This window comes from Ochotona curzoniae, unplaced genomic scaffold (genome assembly GCF_017591425.1).
Source record: "Ochotona curzoniae isolate NIBS_2020 unplaced genomic scaffold, NIBS_Ocur_1.0 contig_523, whole genome shotgun sequence".
In the NCBI taxonomy this organism is placed as follows: Eukaryota; Metazoa; Chordata; class Mammalia; order Lagomorpha; family Ochotonidae; genus Ochotona; species Ochotona curzoniae.
In genome coordinates this window covers 11,095,431-11,121,380 of record NW_024466459.1, presented here as the reverse complement: position 1 = coordinate 11,121,380, position 25,950 = coordinate 11,095,431, and the positions used below count along the sequence as shown (strand labels likewise).

Below are 25,950 nucleotides of genomic sequence, written 5' to 3'. Positions count from 1 at the left end.
CGACAGTCACCCCCAGTCGTCAGCCTGGCCGGCGCCCCCTCCTCAGTGCACTAGGTCACTTAAGGTGGTGGCCCTGCTGCCTACCCCCTTTCTAGAAGTTTCTTCCTCACCTTCCCAAGGCCACGGCTCTGACGCCTCCATGGCCTTGCTACCAGGGAGTCCAGGGTCCACCTCGCCTCGCCCCTCCGCATCCCCCTCCTGATTCCATTCTTGCCTCCCAGAGGAGGGGGTCACTCCGGAGGGCGTGCCGCACTGCCCCAGGACACTGCAGATGCCGCCCGCAGAGCCGTCATCTCGCCCTGTCCGTGAGGAAGCTGGCAGGTGTGTGGGCCACATCACGCACGCGCTGCCCAGGTCGACGCTCGCCTCGGAGTGTGTGGCTGTGCGGGCAATTCTGACATAGAGCTCTGAGAATGAGCCACCCCCGCCCCATCCCGGGCTCCCTTCCGAGAGGATGGAAATGTCAGCCAGGGGTCAGAGGTCGGAGGTCCAGGCATTCAGGGTCCAGGCCCTGCCCACGCTGCTGGGTAAAGCGCCTGAGTCGCCCCTCAGGCAAGGCGCTGGGGGAGTAGGGGAGCTGGGCTGTGGGGGCTGGAGCCAGGGGTCTCCAAGACAGGAGCCTTGTCCCCCGCAGTCATGGCCCCATCCTCTTGACTCATCCCCGTGGCCAGACGTCGGCTGCTCAGCTGTGACTGCTCAGAACGCAAACCAAACAGCAGGATCTCGTCCCAGCCTCCCACGTGCAGGCCCAGCCGTGGCGGATTGCTAGGCAACCTGGGGGGCCCCGGGGGGAAGGGGGCTGTGCCCCCCGCCCAGCGCAGCTCTTGTCCCTGTTGTGCGTGGCCGGAGACGGGGGAGGCCACACCACAGGCACCCAGAGATTCTGCGAATGACGGAGAAGCGCCAGATGTCCACGTGACTGGAAACATCTGGAAGCGTCTGCAAAATCAATCTGAGCTAGGTTTCCCAAGCCCCAGGTGTTTGGAACTGTGTGGGTGATCCGTCTCGGATCGGATCTTGGTCGGCTCCTGCCCACCCCCACTTCCTGCAGCCAAGCAGGTGTGAGGAGGGGAGCCTGGAGAGGCGCCCGCCCTCTGCAGCCTGCGAGCGTGTCTGGGGCGGGCGCTGTGGAGCGGCCGCTGCCCACTCCCAGGTCCCAGCGCCTTCGCGTCCCGGCTGCCCTGTCGCTTCCTCTCTGTAACGGTATGCTTGAAATAAACACGTTTCCTTTCAGTCATGTGCAAGGCAGCGTTAGGCAGAGCGATTGACAGAGAACCCTTCCACCCTCCGGTTCATTCCCCCAAAGACCTTGGCAGCGGGCCCTGGGCCAGGCTGAAGCCAGACTCCATCCAGGCACCCTTGGCCATCGCCGGCAGCTTTCCCGGGACGGGAACTGGCTCCGTGGCTCTCCTGCCGCCAGAGCGCTGTGCCGCAGGGCCCCAGTTAAGGCATCTTAAAAAGCAATGCTACCGGATGCTCTCACGGTTCCGGAGACCAGAAGTGAACAACTCCCAAGGGAGCCCACGGCCGAGCCAGGGTCCCTCCAAAGGCCGCCTCTCGCCTGGCCCCTTGGCAGCTCAGACTCCTCCCCCGTGCCCTCACCTTCGCCCTGCTGGAGGCCCACCCCACCAGTGCACCCTCACCCTCACCAGGAACTTTCTCGACAGGGCCACATTCTGAGGGCAGCAGGGGCCAGGCCCCACCATGCACCAAGTCATACCCCAAAGCTCCCGAACACACAAGGGGATCAGGTCCCCACCCTCTTAGCACCATTTGGGGTCTCAGGAGCCCCCCATACCCAGCTGGCACCCCAGCCACATCAAGGCCTCACACACAGATGGGACCTCTCCCACTGCTGCCCTCTGCTGTGTCACCCACCCCGAGGTGGCCACCACTCATTGAAGGGCTGGGCCCAAGCCATTGAGAAAGCCTCATGCTGCCCCCGGGCTACAGAGGCCTCGCACGGCAGCACCCTCAGGATGGGGCATCTGCCCCTGCTGGTTGGCAGCTGTTGGGAGCATCTGGTCACCCCTGAAGCCACATCCGGCTCCTGGTGGAGGTGGGGGAAGAGCAGAGGCAGGGTCCCCCAGGGGCTGGATGCTGTCTGAGCTGCCGGTGCAAGGGGCTCCTCCAAGCAGCACTGTCCTAGTCCTTAGGCAGAACACCGTTTCAAGACTGTCCTTGCTCCGCCTCTGGCTCGAGTCCCAGCTGCTCCCCGGAAAGCCTGTGCCCCACGCAGGACACCCGGGACACACCTCCGGGAAGCCTGTGCCCCACGCAGGACACCCGGGGACACAAAGGTGGCTGTGGCCTCCCCCGGGAACCCTGTTACATCTCGGGGGAGACACTGCCTGCTCAGCATGGAGCCAACCTCCTTCCACAGAAGGGCACAGGGTGGCCAGTGAGGGGACCCTGCTCCTGACTCCCGTTTCAGAGTGCCAGTCCTGTGGGTCCAAGCTGCCCCCACTGCCAGAGCCCTACTCCTACCCTAAGAGCGAAAGGGCTTGCGATGGCAGAGTTAGGGGCCACGTGAGCCCTGCCCCGGCACAGGGACCAGAGCGCTGATGCCTGGGGCCGCCCCACGTGCCATGGGACACAAGCCTTAACAAAGATGAGGAGACAGCCCAGCTGGGAGGAAAGGGACTAATTACATTTCCCAGGATCGTTGGAGAGGAAATTATTTAATATTCTGGACAGAATTTAATATTTGAAAGCAGGAACAACCCAGAATCACTGGGGACGGGTGCTTCGCTGTCAGGGTCTACACTCAGCAGGCACAAGGAGTGAGGGGCAGAGTGCAGTCCAGCAGCCCCTGCCCCAGGAGCCAGAGGAGGTGGGGCGAGAGGCCGAGGGCGGCCAGGGGCAGCAGCAGGGGGCACCCTCCCTCCCTGTGACGGGCAGCCCGGCTCCAGTCGGTCCTGTGACTTTCTGCCCTCTGGCCCTGTTGAGGGAATGGGCCACCAAGGCCGAGCCTCAGGACGCACTGGCCTGGACCACGCCTGGGCCTCGGGGCAGTTGCTGGGTCCCAGCTCCCAAGCCTCTCCACAGACCCCAGGTTGTGGGGGCCCGCAGTGGCCCCCTTCCCTCTGCTGACCCAGGAAGGACTGAGACACTGAGTGGGTGTGGTCCACACACAAAGCTGCAGGAGGAGGGACCGCAGATGGGGACAGGGATGAGGTAGGCAGCTCCGGCCAGTCCCAGGACCCCGGTGCTTGCCTGGCCTCTGGGCTCCAATGCTGGGAGGCACCTGACAAGCCCAGGCTCCCTCAGCCTCCGGCACCTGCCTGCTTGCCTCCCATGCCGTTAATGCCCGTCCTCTTACAAAGCTTCTCTGGTCGCTCCTGGCTCTGGCATCCTGTGGAGGCAGGATGGGGACTGGGGAGCAGACAGCTGCCTGTGACCTGAGCCACAGTGCTGCTGGAGCAGCAAGGGCTGGGGGTGCCTCCTCCCACCGTGGACCCACTCACACTCCTGGGACTCCGATAGTCCCCAAGACATAGGCTCAAGCCCGCATGCCAAGTGGATCGCCTGGGCTCCAGCTTTGGGACCTCTGCATCTCCTATAACCCTTGGAAGGGGTTCAGAAGGCATTCCCAGCTGCCCAGCCGTGCCCAGCAGCGCGAGGCTCTGCCCATCCTCTGGCAGTCTCCAGGGCAGATGGCTGACTCGACTCAAAGCTAGAGAGATGGCAGGAGAGACCCGCCCTCCACCGGGGCTGCCTCTTGGCCTGGAGTTTCCCCGAGCCTCCTGGTCCTGCGTGGGCCAGCGCGGAGGCCGCTGCAGCTGGAGGACTCAGGGCGCTGAGGGTGGGCGAGTGAGAGGGCATGCTAGCACCAGTCATGACAGAGATGCCCCACAGAGCGGGCACGGCAGGGCACTGCCCCGGCGCAGCTGTGGAGGTCCCAGAGCCGACACTGCGGCCTGCCGAGATCAGATGCACAGCTCGGATGTGCCCTGCCACGCCTCTGCTCAAAAAAGGACACAAGAAAGGAAGGGTGGCCATGAGTGAAGGGCAGAGGTAAAATGGCCCATGGCAGTGGAGCTCAGAGGGACCCGTGACAGCAGGCCACTGCAACTGACTGGCAAACCCGGCACAGCCAAGCGTACCAAATCAACACCCACACATGAGCTGCAGGGGTGCACGCGCGAACACACACACACACACACACACACACACACACACACACTGAGGGGAAACAGGAAAGCATGCCCGCTCCCAACAGCACCCTGAAGACCTGAGCACGGCACTGGGCAATGCCAGGCGCCAGCAAATCATGGCATCTGGAGGGGGCAGGCAGAGGTGCGGCCAGCGGGAAGCCGCGGTGCGGGGACCTGGGAAAGTCGGCCTTGTGGGAAGGACCTCAAGAAGGGCGGTCCCCGTCAGAGCCCAGAGGTGTTCTTGAAGGAAGTCGGGGGGTGATCGTAAGACCCAAGTGAAAGGAAATGGCCTCTGTTGCAATCAGAACAAAGTCATCACCCTTGTTAACTCCAAAGACCTACAGGAGCGACAGGAGGGACAGGAGGGACAGGAGTGGACAGGAGGGACAGGACAGGAGCGACAGGAGCGACAGGAGGGACAGGAGTGGACAGGAGGGACAGGAGGGACAGGAATGGACAGGAGGGACAGGAGTGGACAGGAGTGGACAGGACAGGAGCGACAGGAGGGACAGGAGCGACAGGAGGGACAGGACAGGAGGGACAGGAGGGACAGGAGTGGACAGGACAGGAGCGACAGGGGGGACAAGAGTGGACAGGGGGGACAGGACAGGAGGGACAGGAGGGACGGAGGGACAGGAGAGACAGGAGGGACAGGAGGGACGGAGGGACAGGAGTGGACAGGAGCGACAGGAGGGACAGGACAGGAGTGACAGGGGGGACAGGAGTGGACAGGAGGGACGGAGGGACAGGAGGGACAGGAGGGACAGGAGTGGACAGGAGGGACAGGAGGGACAGGAGTGGACAGGAGTGGTCCTCAGCGCAGTGGTAACACACGTCACACACATGGGTACCTGGCTTCGAGTTCAGGCACCTGTTTGTCACCACTGGACCCTGGGGGAGCAATAGATGATGGGTTCTGTGGTCAGCCCCTACCACCCACCTGGGACAGAGCTCCGACCACTGGCCTGGGCCAGCCCGGCTGCTGCGGGCATTGGGGACAGACCAGCACATGGGGCACTTTCTGACCCTCCATTTCTATCAGGCAAGTAGATCAAAAAAACATGACAACAGGGCCCAATGTGATAGCATAGTGGTTAAAGTCCTTGCCTTTCACACGCCGGGATCCCATATGGGCACCAGTTCTAATCCCAGCAGCTCCACTTCCCATCCCACTCCCTGCTTGTGGCCTGGGAAAGCAGTCGAGGACGGCCCAAAGCCTTGGGACCCTGCACCCGCATGGGAGACCTGGAAGAGGTTCCTGGTTCCCGGCTTCAGATTGGCGCAGCTCCGGCCATTGCAGCCACTTGGGAGCAAACCAGCAGAGAGCTCTCCCTCTCTGTCTCTCTTTTTCTCTGTAAATCTGACTTTCCAATAAAAGTAAATAAATATGTTTTTTAATTATACCTTTAGAAAATAAATTTAAAACCTTCCAGGCTGGGACCCTGACGCTCGGGGCAACAGGCATGGCGTGAATCCTGACATGCGTGCGAGGTCTGCGTCCCAGCAGCGGTCAGGAGCGCTTTGGCAGCCCGCGGGACGCGCTTCACGGCGGGAGTGGGGTCCCTGGGGAGCAGGCCTGAGCTCGAGGCCCCAAGAGCCCGTCTACCCTCCTGCCCTCTGCTGCCCAGCCCAGGTGCCCGGAAGGAGCTCAGCCTCCAGCCATGCACGAGACGCCAGCCACACTCAATCCCCCAGCCGCCACGCACTTCCTGTAACTCATGGCTGGATTTTAATTAAAAATTGATTAGCTGCTAATTAGGCTAATGATTAACCTTGGGGAGGGACTCGGCAGAAAGTGGGCATTCTGCCTCCCCCGGAGCGGAGCCCCTTGTGGGCATGGCCTTTCCCGGGAGTTCCCATGGGTCAGAGTCCGTGGGGGACCCCGGGTGGCTGACGGCAGGTGCCATCTCCCCAGGTGCTGCCAAGGGGCCTCCTGCCCCCATCCTGTGTGCACCGCGAGGTCCCCCGCCCCACCCTGTGCCCTCCAGGCCTCTGCAGAAGGCTTCGCTCTGGCAAGGCACTTCTGAGCCGCGGGCATCCTGACCCGGTCACTTGGCTCTTGTGTTTCGCCACCCTGCCCACACCTCCCTCAGCTGGCACAGATCGGGCCGTATCCATGAGTAGAAACCCTTCGCACGGCACCTGCTGGAGACTCATGCGCCTAGACCCCACCCCCACCAGCCTCCTGGGCAAGGGGCAGTGCTGGCATGAAGCTGGTGCAACCGTTCATTCGGAGCTTCCCACGGAGAGCTGTGTGTGCGCCCACAGTGGGGAGGGGCAGGCGAGAACCTCGGACCATCACTTGGGGAGGGGGGGTCTCAAGGCAGAGAGGACGCCACAACGACCCCAGACACGCGCGGGGACACCAGAGCCACAAACCCAAGATCCAGAAGGCTCAGAGAGAGGCTTCTGTGAGGCAGCGGGAAGCCCTGGCACCCCCACCCCAGGGCAGGGGGCACCGCTGCCGGGTGGGCGAGGCCACAGAACTCTTGTACACAGCACCGAAGTGCAAAGTTTCGAAGTGTCGTGCCAGTTCACACGGCCCCCCCACCAGCCCACCCACCTCGCCACTCCCTCACCCCCCAACGGGAAACTCTGCCCCCCCCACGACACCCCAGGCTCCTTGGGTCTGCACAACTGCAGCAGCGTTGGGGCGCCAGCAGGGGGCACTCTCACCCAGATGCTAGCATCGATATGGGTGCAGGATCAAGTCCCAGCTGCTCTGCTTCCCTTCCAGCTCCCCACCGGTGCACCCGGGAAAGCAGCGGAAGAAGCCCTGGACCCCTGCACCCGACGTGGGAGAGCCAGAAGGAGTTCCAGGCTCCTGGTGTCAGCCTGGCCCCAGACCCGACCATCGTGGCTATTTGGGGAGCGAACCAGCAGGTAGATCTGTGTGTCTAACGCTCTCCCTCTCACACCCCAACAGGGTGACTAGTGTCTTAAGGAAAAACAAGCCCCCCCCCACGCCCCAGCTTGGCTCTCCTCCTGAAAAGCAGAGATGGCATGGAGAGATGTCCCTCCCACAGGCTCGGTCCCTGGAACTCTAGGACACAGACGCCCACAGGTGCACGCACACGTGCCAATGCACGCCCCGTGTCACTGCAGCCCCTGAGAATCACGGCCCTTCCAGAACCTTCCTGCTCCCTACAAAAGAAGGCTCCGCTGTTGCATCTGTGCTCCTGACCTGCAAGCAAAGGCGGCTCCCAGCCACCAGCCCCATCCCGCTTCCTGCTAATGACCCTGGGACAGCAGCAGCAGACGGCCCGAGTGCTTGCGCCCCAGCGCCTGGCTCCTGGCTTCCGCCTGGCCCAGCTCTGGCTGTTGTGGCTGCTTTGAGAGCAAACCAGTGGATGGAAAAATCCTCTCTCTCTCTGTCAACTCTTTCAAATTTTGAGAAATCTTTAAAGGACAAAAGGAACAAGATCATGGGAAACAGACACAGTGAACTCACAGGGCAAGGACAGGTGTGTGCCCGGCGGGGACCCGGGCCATCGCGCGAGGACAGGTGAGGACAGGCGTGTGCCCGGCGGGGACCCGGGCCATCGCGCGAGGACAGGTGAGGACAGGCGTGTGCCCGGCGGGGACCCACACATAGCTGAACTATAGCCACCCTGAGAGCCGCTTCTGGCGGCAGAGCCCAGGAGCTGTGACAGGGCCAGCTCCCAGCAGCGAGAACGTGGCACCAGGACCCATCGGACACGGCCCCCGCTCCCCGACTCAGCACGAGCTCTAGAAGAAGCTGTGCCTGTGCACCCGGGGGCACAGCACGGCCCCACCTCGTGAGGAGCGGCCCACCCAGGGCAGGGAGGGCGAGGAGAGGCCCCACCATGCACGAAAGATGAGGGTGAAAGGTCCAGGCAGAAGAGAAGCTGGGGCCAGAGAGCCCATGGTGGACTCCCAGGGTGACGCCACCTCCCAGCCTGCGGGGTAGGGAGCTGGGCCCAGTGGCCGCAGCGTCCAGCCGGCTGTCCGCTCTGCTGGCCTCCAGGGCTGAGGGGTAGGGAGCTGGGCCCAGTGGCCGCAGCATCCAGCCTGGGATGCTGAAGAGGACTCAGCCGTGGTGGGAGGAGGAGCCCCCAAGCTCGGGTGGGACCTGTGTGCTTAGCTGCAGTTGGCTGGTCCCCCAGCCTGAGGGGGCAGGGAAGGGATGACGGGGAACAGGGCCACGCGCAGGCCGAGGTCACACCAAGTCCCGCTCCTGTGGACACTCTGAAGGGCTCACATTGCCCACGCCCCAGCAGGCTCCTCCGTTCACCCCTGAGGCCTCCGGGCCGTGAGACTCGCCAACACGAGTTCTCTAGCGTCACCCACGGCCCCACACGGGTGGGAGCGTGTACATGTGTGTATAGCGTACATGCTAGTGTTCACAGACATGTGACTGCGTGCTCACATCCCAACACACATGCCCTGCAAACACCTGCAGGTGCACACATCGGTACCCACGCCCGCACACACACGTGCTGGCATGCGGAGGGGGGGGGGGCAGGCCACTCCAGGCCAGTGAGCCCGGCAGAAGCAGCACGACTCGCCTCCTGGGCCAGCGGGCATCGCAGAGCGGGGAGAGAAGCCCAGAGCGGCCGGCGGCGTGCTGGCAGTGGCCAAGTCCCCGTCGCAGAGCGGGCTGTGCGGCGGGCACGTGGCCAGGCGGTATTCTGGGATTGGGCCTGCTCCCTCGCCCTAAATTTAACCAGCTGGAAAGCTTTATTTAAGTTGCATCCTATTCAACCTTTTGAAATAAAGATTTGCCTTTTAATGGGAAATGTGTTTGCCATCCTGCAGGCAGAGCCGGCACCCTGGGCCAGGCCGGGCCTCCAGGGGCACAGCCACCCTGCTGGGACAGGCGGCCCCCCTGGCGCAGCGGAGGCTGGCGGCTGGAGGCCACTGGCCCGGCGCTCGGGACACGCACAGGCTTCTTTAGACCATGCAGGAACTTGAAAAGCAACAGCAAGGAAGAGAGGCCTGCCAGCAAAGGAAATAAGACATCCTTCACGTGTGGCTCACGCCAGGGACGGGCGCAGTGCAGGGGCTGCCACAGATCGAGGCGGCCCCTGGCCCGGGCTGACTGGCCTCCAATCCCATCATACCCCTCCTGACCGCGCACGGCCTCGGCGCCCCCGGGACCAACCCCAGCCTGAGCCACCAGAGAAGGGCAGGGCTGCCGGTTTCTGCCTGGGGCCCGAGGGAGGAGCAGTGCCTCCCCAACCCCACCTAGATACCTGCCACTCAGTCATGGGGACCATCCCCTTGAGCTCCCTGCCTGGGGAAGCAGCGAAAGATGGCCCAAGAACATGGGTCCCTGCGCCCACGCGGGAGACCCGGAGGACGCTCTTGGCTCCTGGCATCGGATTGGCTCAGTGCTGATTGTTGTGAACATTTGGGGAGGGGACCTGTGGCTCTCCCCACCCCTGACACTTTCAAATAAATAAGTCATCTTGAAGCTGGCTCTGAGCTGTCACAGGGGCCACAGCTGGCCTCCCAGGTGGCATAGGAGGTTCGGCTAGTCTCCACCCACTCAGCCTAGGCATGCCCCTCCCGGGGACCCATGGAGTCCAGGTGCAGAGAACGGCTGGTAACCCTAGGGACAGGGCTCTGCTGGACACCGAGCACCCTGTGGATAGAGGGGTCAGGAGGGCAGACAAGCAGGGCGTGCCCGGGGGCCCTGGGATGAGAGCCAAGGGCAGCAGCCAGGACGCAGCTACTCAGGGCATGGGTGAGCTCTGTGGCCAGGCACAGGCGGGCACTGCAAGTCAGGGAGACTTCCTGTTCCCTCTCTCCACCCAGAGCCAGGACCCGAAAGAGGGATGGGGACCCCCGGACACCGGGGGCGGCACTCCACCCCCACCTTCCATGGCCTTCAGGAGCTGTTTCCAGGGGGCAGGGGCAGTGCCCCAGGCTCCCTCCTGCAGCTGAGGGGCCTCAGGCAGCCTGGGGGGGCCAGAGAAGATGGGGAGCTGGAGTACTTGAACCCCAAAGAGGAGCCAGAAATAAGAAGGCAAAGGAGGAGGGTGTCTGCAAGCCCATAGCTGTGATTGGCACCTGCCCCCCGAGAAGCAGCTCCAGTCCCAGCTTCTCTCACATTGCACCGGCCAGCTGCAGGAGGCCCTGTGCCCACCGTCCCTCGAAGACGGAGCAGGACCCGCCCCTCCTGTCTGAGAGCTGGACAGCTCTGTCCTGGTATACCTGAAGCCCCCGGGGCCCTTCCGGTGTGGTGAGCACAGGCCTCGTGCCAGGCGCCGGGAATCCGCCAGGCAGGGGCCAGCCGGTCCTAGGCACAGGGCGGGCCCACGGGCTGCCACCAGCGGGCCTGGCCACCACCTCCTCTCAGCACAAGCCGATAATACTCCCGCCAGGGACCGAGGCAGATGGCAGGCTCCGGACTCCTGCCCGGCCACCATCTGTCCCAACAGTCGGTCCGTCCGGCTGGGCAGCAGCCACCCCCCTGTCCACCATCTGCCGGCTTTGCCAGGCCCTCTGCCCAGCTCCGCCAGGACCCCAGGGAGGGGATGTGCCAGGCTGGGCAGTCTGTCAGGGGAGCAGCACCGGAGCCCAGGCCTGGCCGCCTCCAGCACTTGCAGGAAAGGGGCTGCAGGCACTGGGCCAGGCAGGGGACAGCCAGGTGGGCAGCCCTGAGGCCGCCAGGCAGGGGACAGCCAGGTGGGCAGCCCTGAGGCGGCCAGGCCGTGCAGGCAGGTGGAGGGAGGGGAAGGGGGAGAGGCTGTGGGCATCTGAGAGCTGCCCCCCCCAGCCTGAGTGGCCCCGTGTTCCTGATACAGAGGCCTGGATGCACTTTCTTCATCCAGGCCCCTCCCTGACCCTGCTGGGACCCCAGGTTCACAGTCCAGGGGACAGCCACAATCCCCGTGGGATTCCAGCAGGCCGGCTCCACCCCCCAGGCCCTGGCATTGGCGCCGAGCTCACCGGCTGTGTGTTCAGAAGCCAAGGTCAGGATCACAGCCCAGGGTCCTAGGGAGACATGTCGGCAAAGGCACCCCGAGTGTGTGGGGTGAGCAGAGATCTGTGCAGAAAAGGGGGTGCCCCAGTCCTCCCCTGGGCAGGACCAGGACCCCAGCCCTCTCACTCTCTTCCCAGATGACAGGAATCCCAGGTGGGGAGAGGTGCCCACCCCTCCCTGCAGGGTGTTAGAGCACCTCGACCACCCGGGTCCCCCAACTCCGCTCTGCCCACTTTCTAAGCCGGAGGATTTGCAGCTGGGCAGCGCCACCTGGTGGGCATGTGGGAGCCTGCGGAAGGCCAAGCTTCACCCCAGCCGAGCAGAGCTGGCCCAGCCACAGGCCCGGAACAGGTGCCGCTGGCCCAAAGAGAGACCCCAGGACGCCCACTCATCAGCCTGCAGGCGCAAGGGCTGCGGGAAGGCCAGCCCTTGGCCCGCAGGGCTGCACCCTGCACCAGGAAGATAACACCGCCTCGCAGCCTCTGGTGACACAGCACCTCCACCTGGTCCCCTCCCCCTAGTCCTCGGTGCTGGCATGTATCTTCCTTGACCTGAAAGGCAGCGAGGCAGCAGAGCAGCCTGGGCTGTGACCTCCTGGACCCACGATGTCCTCCGTGGCAGGTGCACCTCCTGGGACACCGCTAAAGCAAGCATCGCTCCTGCCCCATCCACGGGGGACAAAGCCGGAAGCCACTGCCAATGCCTCCCTGTGGCTCAGGTCCCCGTGGGCGCGTGGGCCAGTGGCCTCCCCTCCAGGGAGCGGGCTTGAGCAGAAACACAGTGCCCCTGTCCTTACCCAGCCTCTTCATCACTGTGCAGGTCTGAGCGCAACACAGACACTCCGAGGACTCCCCCGGACTCCCACAGCTCCACACCAAGCCACGCGACCCCCAGAACCTGTGGCTGCAGAGCCTACCACGGAGGGGGTGTGGGGCAGAGGACTGGGGAACCTGACGAGGAGGTGGCCTTGTGGGTCCCAAGGGAGGAGCAGGGGTCGGGGGGCTGTCACAGCGAGGGTACACCTCCTTCCATGGCTGCCCACGGCAGGAGCCGATAAACGCCAACAGCACTGGAGGCAACTCCAGGGCACCTCAGCACCCCGGCCCCACTGCTCCCCAGCTGTCCTGCGGCCCAGCTTGACCCCAGCTCCTGTGCCCTGAGAGTTCCCGTGGAGGACAGCAGGCGCCCGTGGAGGTGGCGCCCCGTGGAGGTGGCTGCCCGCCCTTGCACCAGGCGCTGTCCCCAGCAGAGGCACCTGGGCCGCTGCCCCTTATCAGCCCGGTGTGGCCAAAGGTGGCCCCTTATCTGTGCTCCAGTGTCCCCTCTCGTACCAGGCCACGGCCAGACATCCTGGGGCTGTAAAAGGCCCCCGCCCAGGGGAGGGTCCAGGGAAGATCCAGGAGTAACAGAGGCCACATGCTTCCAGAAAGATCCTTAGCACCCCCACGCCCCGCCCCCAGCCCTCCCTAAGGGCCACCAATGCTGGGGGGAGGGGCGGGGACCCCAGACCCGACCACAGTCCAGGCCTCTGGTCAGGTGCAGCCCACTCCCTCCCCTGGGGCGAGCTGGGCGGGGGAAGAGGGCCGGTGGACACCAACCTCCCAGGACAGGACAAGCCCTTCTGGAAAACCCTCGGCCAGCGATCCAGGCACCCCTGGAGTCCACATGGGTAGCAGAGTCCAGCAAAGATGACAGGACAAGACTTGGACCCAAGGCAACTCGGCATGTCTCCTTGCAGGGTGCAGAGAGAAGTGGGGCCCCTGCGAGGCTGCAAGTGGAGCCCATGGAGGGCTGAGGCCAGGGAGAGGCGGGGAAGGACGCAGCCATCCCTGCGCCCACTGGCCAGGCTTTGGGTGGTCGCAGTTCAAGCCAGCAGGTGGGGTGTAGGCGGAAAGCAGGTGCAGGGGCTGCCCCAGACCACAAGAGTCGCACCTCCAGCACCGCAGGGCCCCTCGAAGCTGAGCCATCCAGGACAGCTGGGGGACCAGGCACCTCCCACTCACCCCTACCACCGCAGGAGCCAGATTCTAGAGGCAGGGAGCTGTCACATGACACGAGGCATTTGTCCCCATTGGCCACACCTGGTCACATGGCCAAAGCTCACTGCATGGGATGCTGGGAGATGTAGTCGTTCTCCTTGGAAGCCATCTTGCCATGGAAGAGACGACTGGCCCCCCACCATGGCTCAGACCCCAGCTGCCCCAGCGCACCTTCAGCCCCTGCTGGCCCTCCTCCTCCACTCCATGCTTCCTCACCTCCATGCCTATCCCCGGGCACAGAGAGTGCGGGCGAAGGGGAGGCCCCGGGCACAGCTACCTTCCCACCTCCGTCCATCCTGGGGTCCCGTATGGAAGCTCCAACACTGAAGGAATGAAGCCCCCATCTCACTCACCAAGTGGCCCACTGGCTCTGCCTGTCGCTTTAGGTGGCAGGTGCCTGGGCCCCCAGGAGGGAGCCACAGCCCTAGGCGGACTTAGGAATCACCCTGAGCCTGTCCCAGTGGTGTCGGGAAGCCCGGGAGGTGGGGTGGCAGGTGGCAGGTGCATGGCTCGGAACGTTAACACTGGCGGCTCCCAGGTGTTTCATACAATCAACAAGGCCTCCCCTAGCAGAACCTGCAGCTCCCTCCCAACCCCAGCAGCTGTGGCTCCCACGGCCATAACCCCAGCTGGCGGTACCACGTGGGCGCTCAGACATGGGCGAGCTTCGCTCTGCCCATGCCCACCGTGCCTGGGACCTCCCCTCCTCTCATGCCCACCGTGCCCTGGGCCTCCCCTCTGCCCATGCCCACCGTGCCCTGGGCCTGCCCCCTGCATCCCCCTGAGCTTCCATGCACTCAAGGAAGGGATACAGGGCTCACTGCCTCCCAAGTACCCCAACACAGTGGGACAGCAGGTGTCCAGGCTGGACCCTCTGGGGACAAGGTGGCCCTCAGCCGGGCAGTCAAGGCCCCCAAGGCCTCCCCCAACCACAGGCTGGAGGGGGGCTCCTGGTGCCCCCACCCCGCCCCGTGGGTCCTCCACAGTCACAGTGAGGGCCTGGAGGGCTGTGAGGGACCCATAACCCAGGTGGATGCCCAGTTCCCCCACCTTGCAAGGCCCGGGGCAAGAGTAGCACGGATACCACTTGGAGCCTCCCCCTGCAGAGCTGGGCTGCCCTGGACTTTGGCCACACCCTGGGCACGAGCCAGCTCGGTGCACCTGGTCGTCTGCGGAGCCCAGCATGAAGCCCTCGGCGGTCCTCCTCGCCCTGGCCGCCGTCCTGGTCCCCTGCTGCCCTGGGGCGCCCGTCCACAGGCAGGGCAGCGCTCACAGCCCCCGGAGCAAGTTGCTGCTTGTGTCCTTCGACGGCTTCCGCTGGGACTACGATCAGGACGTGGACACCCCCAATCTGGACGCCATGGCCCGCGACGGCGTGAAGGCACGCTACATGACCCCCGCCTTCATCACGCTCACCAGCCCCTGCCACTTCACACTGGTCACCGGTGAGTTGGGCCACACAGTGCCACCTGGGCACCGCCGCAAGGGGCCTTTGATCCGAGTCAGGGTCGCTGCAGCAAGCCAAGCCAGGGGAGCCCCCACGCAGGTGCACCAAGTCCCCACAGGGGCAGCAGCCCCGAGGGCTCCTGGAGGAGGTGGCAAGGGGGGCAGCCGGAGCAGATGCTGTCCGGGTCACACTCACGCCACAGTCCATCCTGGTTGCTCACACAGGTGTGACCGTCTCCATCACTCTCCCCCCGGCCTCAGACCCTCGTGTGCGCTGAACATGTGTCCTGTGCCATAGTTAACCCTTGCTTCCCGCGGGGCCTTGGATGCCACGGGCAGTAGGGCCGGGGTTCCTACGGGAGCTTCACCCCAGAGCCGCGCGGGCCCCTCCCAATCTCTCGTGGGCACGGAGGAGACTGCAGCTCAGGTTCAGACACGCGTCTGTGGGTTGTGAGCCCGTGGCTGTGGTACTTGGGGCTGAGGTGCAGTGAGGGTCCCACAGAGGGTACGGTGTGCAGAGACGCGCCATGGCAGCCCACCTCCCGTGCCCCTCCCTGCAGGGAAATACGTGGAGAACCACGGGGTGGTACACAACATGTTCTATAACACCAGCAGCCGACTGAAGCTACCCTACTACACCACACTGGGCATCCAGAGCTGGTGGGACAACGGCAGCGTGCCCATCTGGGTCACCGCCCAGAGGCAGGTACGGCCATGCATGGAGCACCTGGCAGGTCCACGGCAGGGTTGGGGTGGGGTGTGCAGAGGGTGAGGGCTGCTGGGGCCCTGCCCGTGGACACCACCCCCTTCCAGCCCCTCCCTGGAGCCCAGGACCAAGGTGGAGGGCTGTGTCTTCTCGGAGGCAGCCCTGGCGCTGCCCCCGGGAGGACGGCTGGGCTCCAAGGGGCCAAGAATGAAGAGAAGCTGGGCTGCTCGGGCACCCTGGAGTCCCTTGCCCAGTCTGCAGTACCCTGGGGTGAGCCAAGTGCACCCGACATGACTCTCCAGGGTGCAGTGAGCCAGAGTGGAGGACCTCGGGGTGCTAGGTGGCCAGATAGAGGTGTGAAGTCAGCATGGGTTTGTGTCATGAGGGACAGGGGCCAGGCTGAAGGCTGGACGGGATGGGCAGCGAAACAGACGCCTGCCCATCCCAAGCGGGGACGAGAGCCCCCAGGACAGGGAGAGCCCCGCCGTGGCCCTGCCTGAATTCTGAGCGTATGGGCAAGCGAGGCCTGGGGTGGGAGGCGACGGATCCGGCCAGGCAGTGACACAGCCTTACTCCGCCAGGGCCTACGGACCGGCTCCTTCTTCTATCCTGGCGGCAACGTCACGTACCAAGGGGTGGCCGTGACCCTGAGCCGCAAGGAGGGTGCCCTGCACAACTATGGGAATGAGAGTGAGTGGCGTGCCAACGTGGACACAGTGATGACGTGGTTCACGCAGCACGACCTGCACCTCGTCACGCTCTACTTCGGGGAGCCAGACTCCACGGGGCACAGGTACGGTCCCGACTCCCCACAGAGGCAGGCCGTGGTGGAGCAGGTTGACCGCACCGTGGGCTACATCCGGGACAGCATCGCGCACCACGGCCTCTCGGACAGCCTGGACCTCATCGTCACCTCCGACCACGGCATGAGCAGCGTGCAGAAGACAGCGCCTGACCTGGTGGAGCTGCACAAGCTCCCCAACTTTACCTTCCAGGATGTTGACTTTGAACTCCTGGACTACGGCCCCAACGGGATGCTGCTGCCCAAAGAGGGCCGCCTGGAGCAAGTGTATGCCGCCCTGCGGGGCGCGCACCCCCGGCTGCACGTCTACCGCAAGGAGGAGTTCCCCAGGGCCTTCCACTACGCCGGCCACCCCAGGATCACGCCCCTGCTCATGTACAGTGACCCCGGCTACGTCATCCACGGGGTGAGTCAGCTGTTGGGGGACAGGATTCCCTCTGCCTCTCCGGGCCCACAAGGGAGAACCCATGCCTGTGCAACACAACTGGGTGTGTGAGCACGCACACGTGCCTGGCTACGCGGGTGACCTGCAGGAGGCCGGCTAGCGCTGGGGCAGGGGGCAGACGTAGCTCGCGGCGTGGATCTGGACCCCCGCCTCCCCTACCAACAGAGATACAGCGTCCAGTTCAACAACGGGGAACACGGCTTCGACAACGGGGACATGGACATGAAGACCATCTTCCGGGCCGTGGGCCCCAGCTTCAAGGCGGGCCTGGAGGTGGAGCCCTTCGAGAGCGTGCACGTCTATGAGCTCATGTGCCAGCTGCTGGGCATCGAGCCCGAGGCCAATGACGGGGACCCGGCTGTCCTGCGGCCCCTGCTGCGGTCAGGTGAGCCAAGGTGCCCCACCCGCACCCTCGGTCCCACACTGGTGATCTGGAGCCCCGGGTGGGTCTGCCTGCCCTAGTCCCGTCCCTGGTTTCAGGAAGCAGCCAAACTCTCCTGGAGGGACTGCTGTCTGGCACCTCTCCCAGCCCGACCCACCTCCTAGCCAGGGTTCCATGCAGCCAAGGGACAGACAAGAAGGAAGTCGGGCAGGGGCGCAGGGTCCTGGTGGGCAGCTGGGGCAGGACTGGCCCTTCTCTCCCTCAAGGCTTCTCTCCTTCCCTAGGGTCGACTCTGAGCCGCCGGCCGCCCTCGGTGATGGGCCTGCTGGGGGTCATGCTGCTGCTGGCCAAGGTCGCCTGATGCCATCCCATCCCTGTTCAAGGTCAGAGGCCCGGGGTGGAGGGCGGAGGGCGGAGGGCAGAAGGCTACACCTGCCTCACTCCCATTCCCATGCCCAATGCCCACCACACAGCTGAGCCACCAAAGCTGCCAGCCCACCCGGCCACCCATGGGCACGCAGTCCCAGTCCCTCTGTGCGGGGCTGGGCTGGCCTCCCTGCCGAGCCAGGCTGGTTCCAGCCACCTGTGGGCCTGGCTGCTGGGCACCTCTGTGCTGCAAAGTTACAGTGGTCACTGGTCACTGACTCCTGCTGAACATCCACGCAGGCTCCACTCTGGGCCGGGGACATGCAGTGGACAGGACAGGGCTTGCAGAAGACAGACAAGACAGACAACGTCAGTGCAAAGCCTGGCCCAGCCAGGGGCGGTGCATGCCATAGCCCCGAGGGTCTGAGCGCAGGGGTTGGGGTGGAGCGGGGGCTGTCTCAGGTGTGAGGTTGGGGAAGAGGGGGGGACAAGAGGCAGATTCCAGGAAGGGAGATGCTGGGGCAGGATAGTCAGGTCGCGGACACATGTGGAGTCCACACCCTCGTGTGGTCCAGGCCTCCAGAGGTGCTGGCGGGAGACACCTGCCCAGATGTGCCACCCCACCTAGGGGGTCCCCCCTCCCAGGAACAAAACCTGCCCCAGCCACGGGGCGCACTGCTGCCCGCGGCCACACGGCGGCGCGCGGGAGCAAAGCCGGAGCCCAGGCCACAAGCTGGCATCCTTCCCAGCCCGAGTCCACCTGGAGCCGCTGGGCACCTGGCTGCACCCCCAAAGGCGCCTATGCTCTGACCCTGCAGCTCAGCGAGTGCCAGCGTGAGGCCTTGGGCTGAGGCCCGGTGCACCCAGGCCTGGCCGTCCTGGCCTGGGCCCAGGGAAGCCTGTGCCCGGCAGCATGGCCCCAGCAGAGGCCCCGGGCTCAAGTGCAGCCTTGGGCCTGAGCCAGCTGTCAGCCGGCCAGGAAGGAGAGCCGCAGTGCATGAGGGGTCACTGGGACCACAGGGACAGGGCCCGGCACGTGGGCAGCGAGGACAGCAGGCTCCTCCCTTACACACCCAGGTCAAGTGGTGAGGCTGTCTCCCCCCACACACACATGTACAACGTGGTGCGGCCCATGTGTGTGCTTGTATGTATGTTTGTGGTTGCGTGTGTCGCGTGCAGACGTGTGTACCTAGCACACATGTCACACATGTCATGCTCATGCATGTGCACCTGGAACATGTGTCTGTGTTACACATATGCCCATAAACACATGCTGAGGGACAGGTGAGGCAGCAGAAGCTGCCACTCGGGGTACCCAGGCCCATGTCAGAGCACAGGTCCTGACTCCCCCCTTCCAACCCAGCTCCCTGCACCTGCACCCTGCGAGGCAGCAGACGATGGCACGGACCCCCGCCACCCCGTGAGAGACCCGGACGGAGTGCCTGGCCCAGCGGGGAGCAAACCAGGGGATGGAAGATTCTGCCTGCTGCCCTGCCAAGCAGATGATAATAAAGGAGCCTTCAGGCTTGCCCTCCAGCCCCGGTCTTGGCTAAGCTTCCTGCAGGAGCTCGCACTGAGTGTGAGCCCGCGTCCTGTGGCGCACAGCAGGGCCCAGCGGCGGCCCCAGGAAGGAATGCCTGACCGTGTGGGCGACACGTGTCCAGCCTCGCGCGAGCTTTGGCCACTGCTGTCCAGCTCTCACGTACGCCGACGGCTTCTGTCTTTTCCTAAGTGTCAGCCGCAGAACCGGAGAGAGTGAGCAGTGACCGCTGGGGGACCCCCAAGTGCTGCCTCAGCTCTCGCCGGCCAAGAAGCTTCCGGAAGACACAGGGTATCTTCCAGATGCCCAGTGGCCAAGCACAGGGCCCGGCTGACCCCTGACGCCATAATTCCAGGAATAAAGCCACACACTGCGTCCTGAGGCCCCAGGGAGGGGAGCTGCACACGTCACTTCACACGTCATCGATGTATCAGTGTCCGCTCCTGCAGCTGCTCCGAGTCTGTCCAGGTGCTGCCAATAACATGGGCCAGACGCAGGTGTGAGCTGTGCTGCCCATGCAGGCGGGTGCGCACTGGGTGTGTGACAGGCAGCTGTGCACTGTGCTGCCCATGACACGCAGGTGAGCACTGGGGGAGCCTGGAACAGGCAGGTGAGCCACCTTGACCCGTGCGCCCTGAGGGATGCACAGTGCCCCCCGCCCTTCCCCTCTCTCCTTTCTTCCTGTCCTCCGTCCTGCTCCCCTCCTCCCCTTTCTCTGACATGGGGCCATGGACCCAGTCTGTACAGTCTCAAGGGAGACCTGAGGGGACACCGCTGGTTCAGTGTATAAACTGAGTTCCTTTGGGGCCACGTGAGAGCAAGGCCCCCATGGCAGTGCAGGGCACCAGCTCTGCCTGACCAGCACTTGCCATGGGCCTCGTGCCAGCAGCCTCAGCTCACCCCAGGAAACCAAGCAGGGTTACACACACACACACACACACACACACACACACACACACACACACACACACACCTCAGGACGTGTGCTCTGAGGGCATGGGAATAGCACTGAGTGATTCTAACACTGTTGGCTTGGGGGCCAGCACAGTGGCACAGTGGGTGAAGCAGCTGTGTGAGGTACACATCCCACATGGGTGTCAGCTTGTGTCCCACTGCTCCACTGCCTGGGACATTTTAAACAGCTCCTGCTTGTGGCCTGGAAAAGCAGTAAAGCATGGCCCAAGTACTAGGAACCCTGCACCCGCGTGGGAGACCCAGAGGAAGCCCCTGGCTCCTGGTTTCAGGGCAGCCCAGCTCTGGCTGCTGTGGCCACGGGGAGAGCAAACCAGCAGAGGGAAGATCTCTGTGTCCATCTCTGCCTCTCACTTTCAAATAAATAACTGTTTAAAGAACAAGCACAGCACTTAGGAGAGTCCGGGAAGCGGTGACTGCGCTGGGCTGGCTTTGCGTGTGCCCGCAGTGGAGCGCAGGGAGCTAGGCCAGCCTTACCCTCTGTCCTGGTCACCAGGGCACTGCGCCTTGCAGCAGCCAGAGATTCTCCAGTGGGATCCGGGAGGCCGAGCCCCAGCCGCAGGCCTGCAGAGGATCCCAGGCGAGGAGCCCAAGCCGGAAACCCGGGGCTGGACGCAGGGGAGGGCGACAAGCCCGGATGCCTCTCCTGGCTCAGTCCCCTGCGTGTCCGCGTCCTCCGCTGGTTCCTTGGGGGCGAGAGCTCTCCCCTCCCCCACGCCTGCCCACTGAGGTGCGGGATGCCGGCCTCCCGTTGCCATGGTTACCCACTGCCCACAGCCAGAGGTTCCCAGTGCTGCAGTGGCGACAGGGACCATGCGCCTACATCACAGACACGCACCTGCATCCCAGTCGCACGCCCCCAAGGCCCCTGAGGACGCACTCAGAGCAGCGTGCCCGCAGGTTCCTGAGGTCTGGGTGCAGCCCGGCCTTGCGCTGTCCCTTTCGGGGAGCCGGTCCTGCAACCCCAGCGGTCTCCAGGACCCATGCACAACCGGCCGAGGCCCGAGGATGCCCACGCCCGGGCAGTGGGGCACACGAGGATGTCAGAGCCCCGGAAGGCAGGGCCCTCTGGCCTTTGCACCCGAGCCTGGAGGGAAGGACCTGGCCTGTCTCCCAGGGAGCTCTGTGCCCGGCTCCGTGCGGGTGGCAGACTCCCTGTGCCCAGGGGATGCTGACACCCTCTCATGCAGGTGTGGGACTTTAACTCTACCCGGATGAAAGTGAAAGCCAGGCTGCCATGGATTCTGAGCCGCAGGGATGACCAGCAGTGTCCACTGTGGTCCCATCTGGAAAACAGCCCTGTACCTCTGGTGAAGGTATGAGGCCTGGGGCCAGTGCCTTAGCTCAGCTGGCTAATCCTCCACCTCCAAGCACAGCATCCCAATGAGAGTACACGTCCTGGCTGCTCCACTTCCCATCCAGCTCCCTGCCTGTGTCCTGGGAAAGCAGTGGAGGACGGCCCAAAGCCTTGGGACCCTGCACCCGCGTGGGAGACCCGGAAGAGGCTCCTGGCTTTAGGTCGCCTCAGCTCTGATCGTTGTGGGCACTTGGGGAGTGGATCAGCAGACGGAAGATCTGACTCCTCTCCGTAAGTCTGCCTTTCCAATAAAAACAAATAAATCTTTTTAGAAAATGACAGGTCGTCTGGGGGCTCACACCACAGTATGGCAGGTTAAGTCTCTCCCTGCAGCAGCAGCATCCCATATGTGTGCTGGTTCGCGTCCCGGCTGCTCCACTTCAGCTCCCTGCCTGTGGCCAGGAAAGGCAGTGCAGGGTGACCCAAGTAAGTACTTGGGTCCTGGAAAATGGACATTCTCTCTGTGTCTCTGCCTTTCGAGTTAAATAAATCTTTAAAAAAAATCTGAAATCTGATTGAAAGCAGTTTTACCGCGTCCTGATGGGATTGACTGTATGAAACAGGGGTTCCCTTCACGTAACCTTGACCATCCCGGGAACACGACATCTCAAGTGCACTGGCTGGTCGGGGGCAGGGCTTGGCAAACAGCAAATCACTGCGAAACAGAAACAGCATTATTAGAAAGAAGGAATTAGAGTGAAGCCGAGAAGGGGCAGGAAGTCAGCTGCATGAGCAAGGACGGTCCTGGAACCCTAGAGGCAGGCCTGGCACTGTGGCATAGCTGGTAAAGCAGCTGCCTAAGGCGCCAGCATCCCATGTGGGCACTGGTTCATGTCCCAGATGCTCCACTTCCTGTTTGCAGCCTGGGAAAGCAGCAGAGGACAGCTTAGGTCACTGTACCCACATGGGAGGCCCAGGAAAAGCTCCTGGCCATCTGGGGAGTTAGCCCGGTGACAAAAGGCCTCCTGCCCCTCCCTTTCTCTAACTCTGCCTTCCCAGGAGCCACCTCTGAGGACCTGCTGCATCTGGCGTGTCCGTGACCCAGAGCGTGGCGATGGCGGCCGCACGCGGGGACTCCGGGGCTGGCACACTGTGCCTTTCTCAGTAACCAGAAGTGGCCAGCAGTGTGTCACAAGCATTTAATGGCAACGGAGGCCACGGAGCCACCCAGAGGCGAGAGAGTGGGAGGTCAGGGGCGTCCACGCCAGCGCAGTCCATACCAGGGTGGGTCCGCGCCATGGCTGTCCTCCAGTACTGGGAACAGGCAGCCGGAGAGCCAGGAGAGAAGGGACGACCCAGTCCTGTGGAGGCAAGCAGCAGTGCAGGGAAGGCGGGCAGGACACCCAGGCAGCCCTGCAGCCTTGGCCTTCCAGCTTCTTGGGCTCCGGCTGTGCAGGGAGAAAGACAGCAGCCGGTCACGGCCGGAGTGCTTGGTGGATGGCTGTCCTGCCACGCCTCTGGGGTGTGGGTCTGCTCTGGGCACTAAAGGGGAACAGCAGCTTTGGTGAGCCAAGCAGCCAGCAGAGACCCCCAGGCCAGCTCAGTCACGGACGGGGAGGGACAGCTGTGTGCCATCTGCACCTGGGAGGCCCAGGGGGCTGTCCGTGACAGGACAGGCTTCCAAACCACATCTTGCTCACCCGGCTCTTGTTAAGACATTGTGAAAGAATTAATGTGGCATTTTTAAAACATATTTATGTATGGGTCTGGTGCAATGTCTCCATGGTTAAATTCTCACCTTGCAAACACCAGTATCTCATACGAGCGTCAGGTTTGTGTCCCGGCTGCTCCCCTTCCCACCCAGCTCCCTGCCTGCGGCCTGGGAAAGCAGTAGAGGACGGCCCAGAGCCTTGGGACCCTGCACCCACGTAGCCAGCTTCGGATCAGCTTCAAGTCAGCTCCGGCCTTTGCAGACATTCGGATAGTGAGCTAGCACATGGAAGATCTTTCTGTCTCTCCTTTTCTCCATAAATCTGACCTGCCTTTCCAATAAAAATAAACATCTTTTAAATATATATTGTTGTTATACATGAAACGCAGTTACAGAGAGATCTTCCATCCACCGGTTCACTCCCCAAACGGCCGCAACAGCCAAGGATGAAGGAGGCGCAAGTCGGCAGCCAAGACCTCGTGCCCCCCGCTGCGCTAGCAGGAAGCTGGGGGGGAACCAGAGCATCCCAGACTTGAACCTCCACTCAGATCAGACACCGGCATCCCAGCTGGTGACTTAACCCTCTGTGCCACAGAGCTTTGGCTCTTCAGCGCAGTGTGAACCACATACATAGGAGGCAGAGCAGCTGTGGACACGGCCGTGCGCACCTGTCCACACGTCGGAGGCAATGAGCCGGCAGGAGGCAGAGTGTGCCCTGGAAGGCACATTGCTGCCAGATGTGTGCGCTGCAAGCTGTACTGGGTCAGAGAGCGGAGGCTGAGGGTGGAAAGGAAGGAGTGGAAAGGCCAGAAGCCGTCTCAAAGCGGCTTGGGGGAAAGACAAGGAGTGGCAGAGGTGCCTGGGCACTTCCCACCGATGGGGTGGTACCGCATGAGCAGGAGGAAGAACCAGCAACATCACCCGGCAGCTAAGGCGTTTTCTAGCTCCTTGGCCCAGACCCAAAGCCCTTAACGGGCCGGCAGTGGCCGCATGAGCCCGGCCAGGAACAAGGCGCAGGGGGAGAGAAAAGCTGTGCCCCGTCCTCAAGCCCTCTCTGCTGCCCTGGCTGCCCTTAGCCACCTTGATGGCCCACAGGTGGGGCGAGAGCCAAACTCGTGGCCGGCACACGCCTTCCTTGAGGCCAGGGGAACCACGCCCGCACCCCAGGGATGCCATGTGATATGCCCACATCACAGATGATGGTTCAACCCGCAACGCCACAGCACCAGCCCAGGTCCCAACGGCTTTAGTGTAGACAGGACAGAAAGCACAGCCTGCTGGAGACAGGCGGAGGACCTGGATACCGCGTCCCCACGACTCAGCGGAGAGCAGCCGCGTGAAGGAGCCCAGCCTTGCTCCTAGCGAACGCTGGGATGCCAAGTAGGCAAGACACCGATTTTTAGTTGAAAAAAAAAATGGGCCTAGTACAATGGTGTGGTGGCTAAATCCTTCCCTTGCAACCACAGGACCCCATACGGGCATCAGTTCCAGTCCAGGTGGTCCTGCTTCCCATCCAGCTCCCTGCCTGTGGCCCGGAAAAGCAGTTGAGGACGGCCCAAAACCTTGGAACCCTGCACCCACATGGGAGACCCGGAAGAGGCTCCTGGCTCCTGGCTTCACATTGGTCCAGTTCTGGCCGTTGCAACCATTTGGGAAGTCAACCAGTAGATGGAAGATTTTCTCTCTTCCCCTCTCCCTCTCCCTCTAGCTCTAAGTTTTAAATTTCAAAATAAATATTTAGGAAAAGTTTTATTTATTTGAAAAGCAGAGAGAGAGAGGAGAGTCTCCCATTTGCTGGATCACGCCTTACATGGCCGCAGCGGCTGGGGCGGGGCGGCTGGCAACAGGAGGCGGGGTTCCCAGTTTTCCAGGTGAGTTCAAGCATCTACAGACTTGGGCCTTCCTTCACTGCTTTTCCAAGCACATTAGCAGGGATCTGGATTTGAAGTGGAGCGGCCGGTGGACCACAGTATCCCCTGGCAGGTGCAAGCTCTGGGGCTGAGAACAAGCCTGGCAGAACTGTGGGCACTCCCCAGTACCCAGCAATAGGCTGTACCTACTGCTGGTTGGAGATGGACCAGGCTGGGCAAGGCAGCGGCATCTGAAAGCGTATGTGAGGGCCAGGTCCGGGGGCAGGACCAAGCTAACATGTGCAAAATCCGGGGCTGGGAGTGGGCCTAGTGGGGGCCACCGCTGGTGTACTCCAAGGACAGGGTCTGTGGCTGGCTGGGCCAGGCAGCAGCATCCATCAGTTCAAGTGAGAGATGCTAGGCTGGGACAGAACTGACCAGGCAGCTGCATCCACCAGAATGCGTTTTTTGGAGCAGGTGATGGGCCACATCTGACCCTGCACTGGCTGGCTCACACAAGAGTCAAGTCTGAGGTCACTCCAGGCGAGGTTCCGGAGGGACTCCCCGACTAGACCACTGGGCTCTCCCCGGCCACAGGCAAAACCACAGGCTGTGTGGTCCCCCTCGGAGCGATGAGTCAGGACCGGGCCTCCTCAGCTGCAGATGCCTGCGCAGTGGACAGCATGCCCACGTGCACACGGTCATGACAGCGGCTCATCTAGGCCAGCAGGGGACATCGGCTGCCACATCGCAGTGTGGAAAACAGGACATGCTGGATCCCTCTCCCAGCCAAGCCCCGCAGCAGGTGTGGGCCTGTGGATGCATGGGGGTGGACCTGGTCAGCCAGGTCATCTCATCCCTGGTACCACGAAAACAACTTCTCTCAGAACTTTCAAAACCACTCGGGTAATGCCCGAAACACTCTCCCCACACCGGGGTCTCTAGGGCGTCATCCAATGACAGCCCCCCATCTCCGAGTGCTGGCAGAGTTTGACACCATGGAGTGGCCTCCCACCCCCTCCTCCCCTACAGACACAGGAGAAAAAAAAAATGAGGGGAGGGCGGTACAACGGCTCAGTGGCTAATCCTCCCCACTTCAAGTGCCGGGATACCTTATGGGCATCGGTTTGTGTTCGGCTGCTCCACATCCCATCCAGCTCCCTGCCTACGCCCTGGAACAGCAGTCGAGGACGGCCCAAAGCCTTGGGACCCTGCACCTGTGTGGGAGACCTGGAGGAAGCTCCTGGCTCCTGGCCTTGGATCGGCGCAGCACCAGCCATTGCAG

The 25,950-nt window shown here is 63.2% G+C and overlaps 1 protein-coding gene across 1 annotated transcript; it reads left to right on the top strand.

The window, feature by feature from the left end:
- The first annotated feature begins 14,331 nt into the window (after positions 1-14,331).
- ENPP7 (ectonucleotide pyrophosphatase/phosphodiesterase 7) lies at positions 14,332-17,290 on the top strand. Its single transcript, XM_040989378.1, has 5 exons — positions 14,332-14,593; positions 15,155-15,300; positions 15,882-16,508; positions 16,713-16,932; positions 17,214-17,290. Exons 1-5 carry the CDS (start codon positions 14,332-14,334, stop codon positions 17,288-17,290), a joined length of 1,332 nt encoding a protein of 443 aa, XP_040845312.1.
- Positions 17,291-25,950: the final 8,660 nt, after the last annotated feature.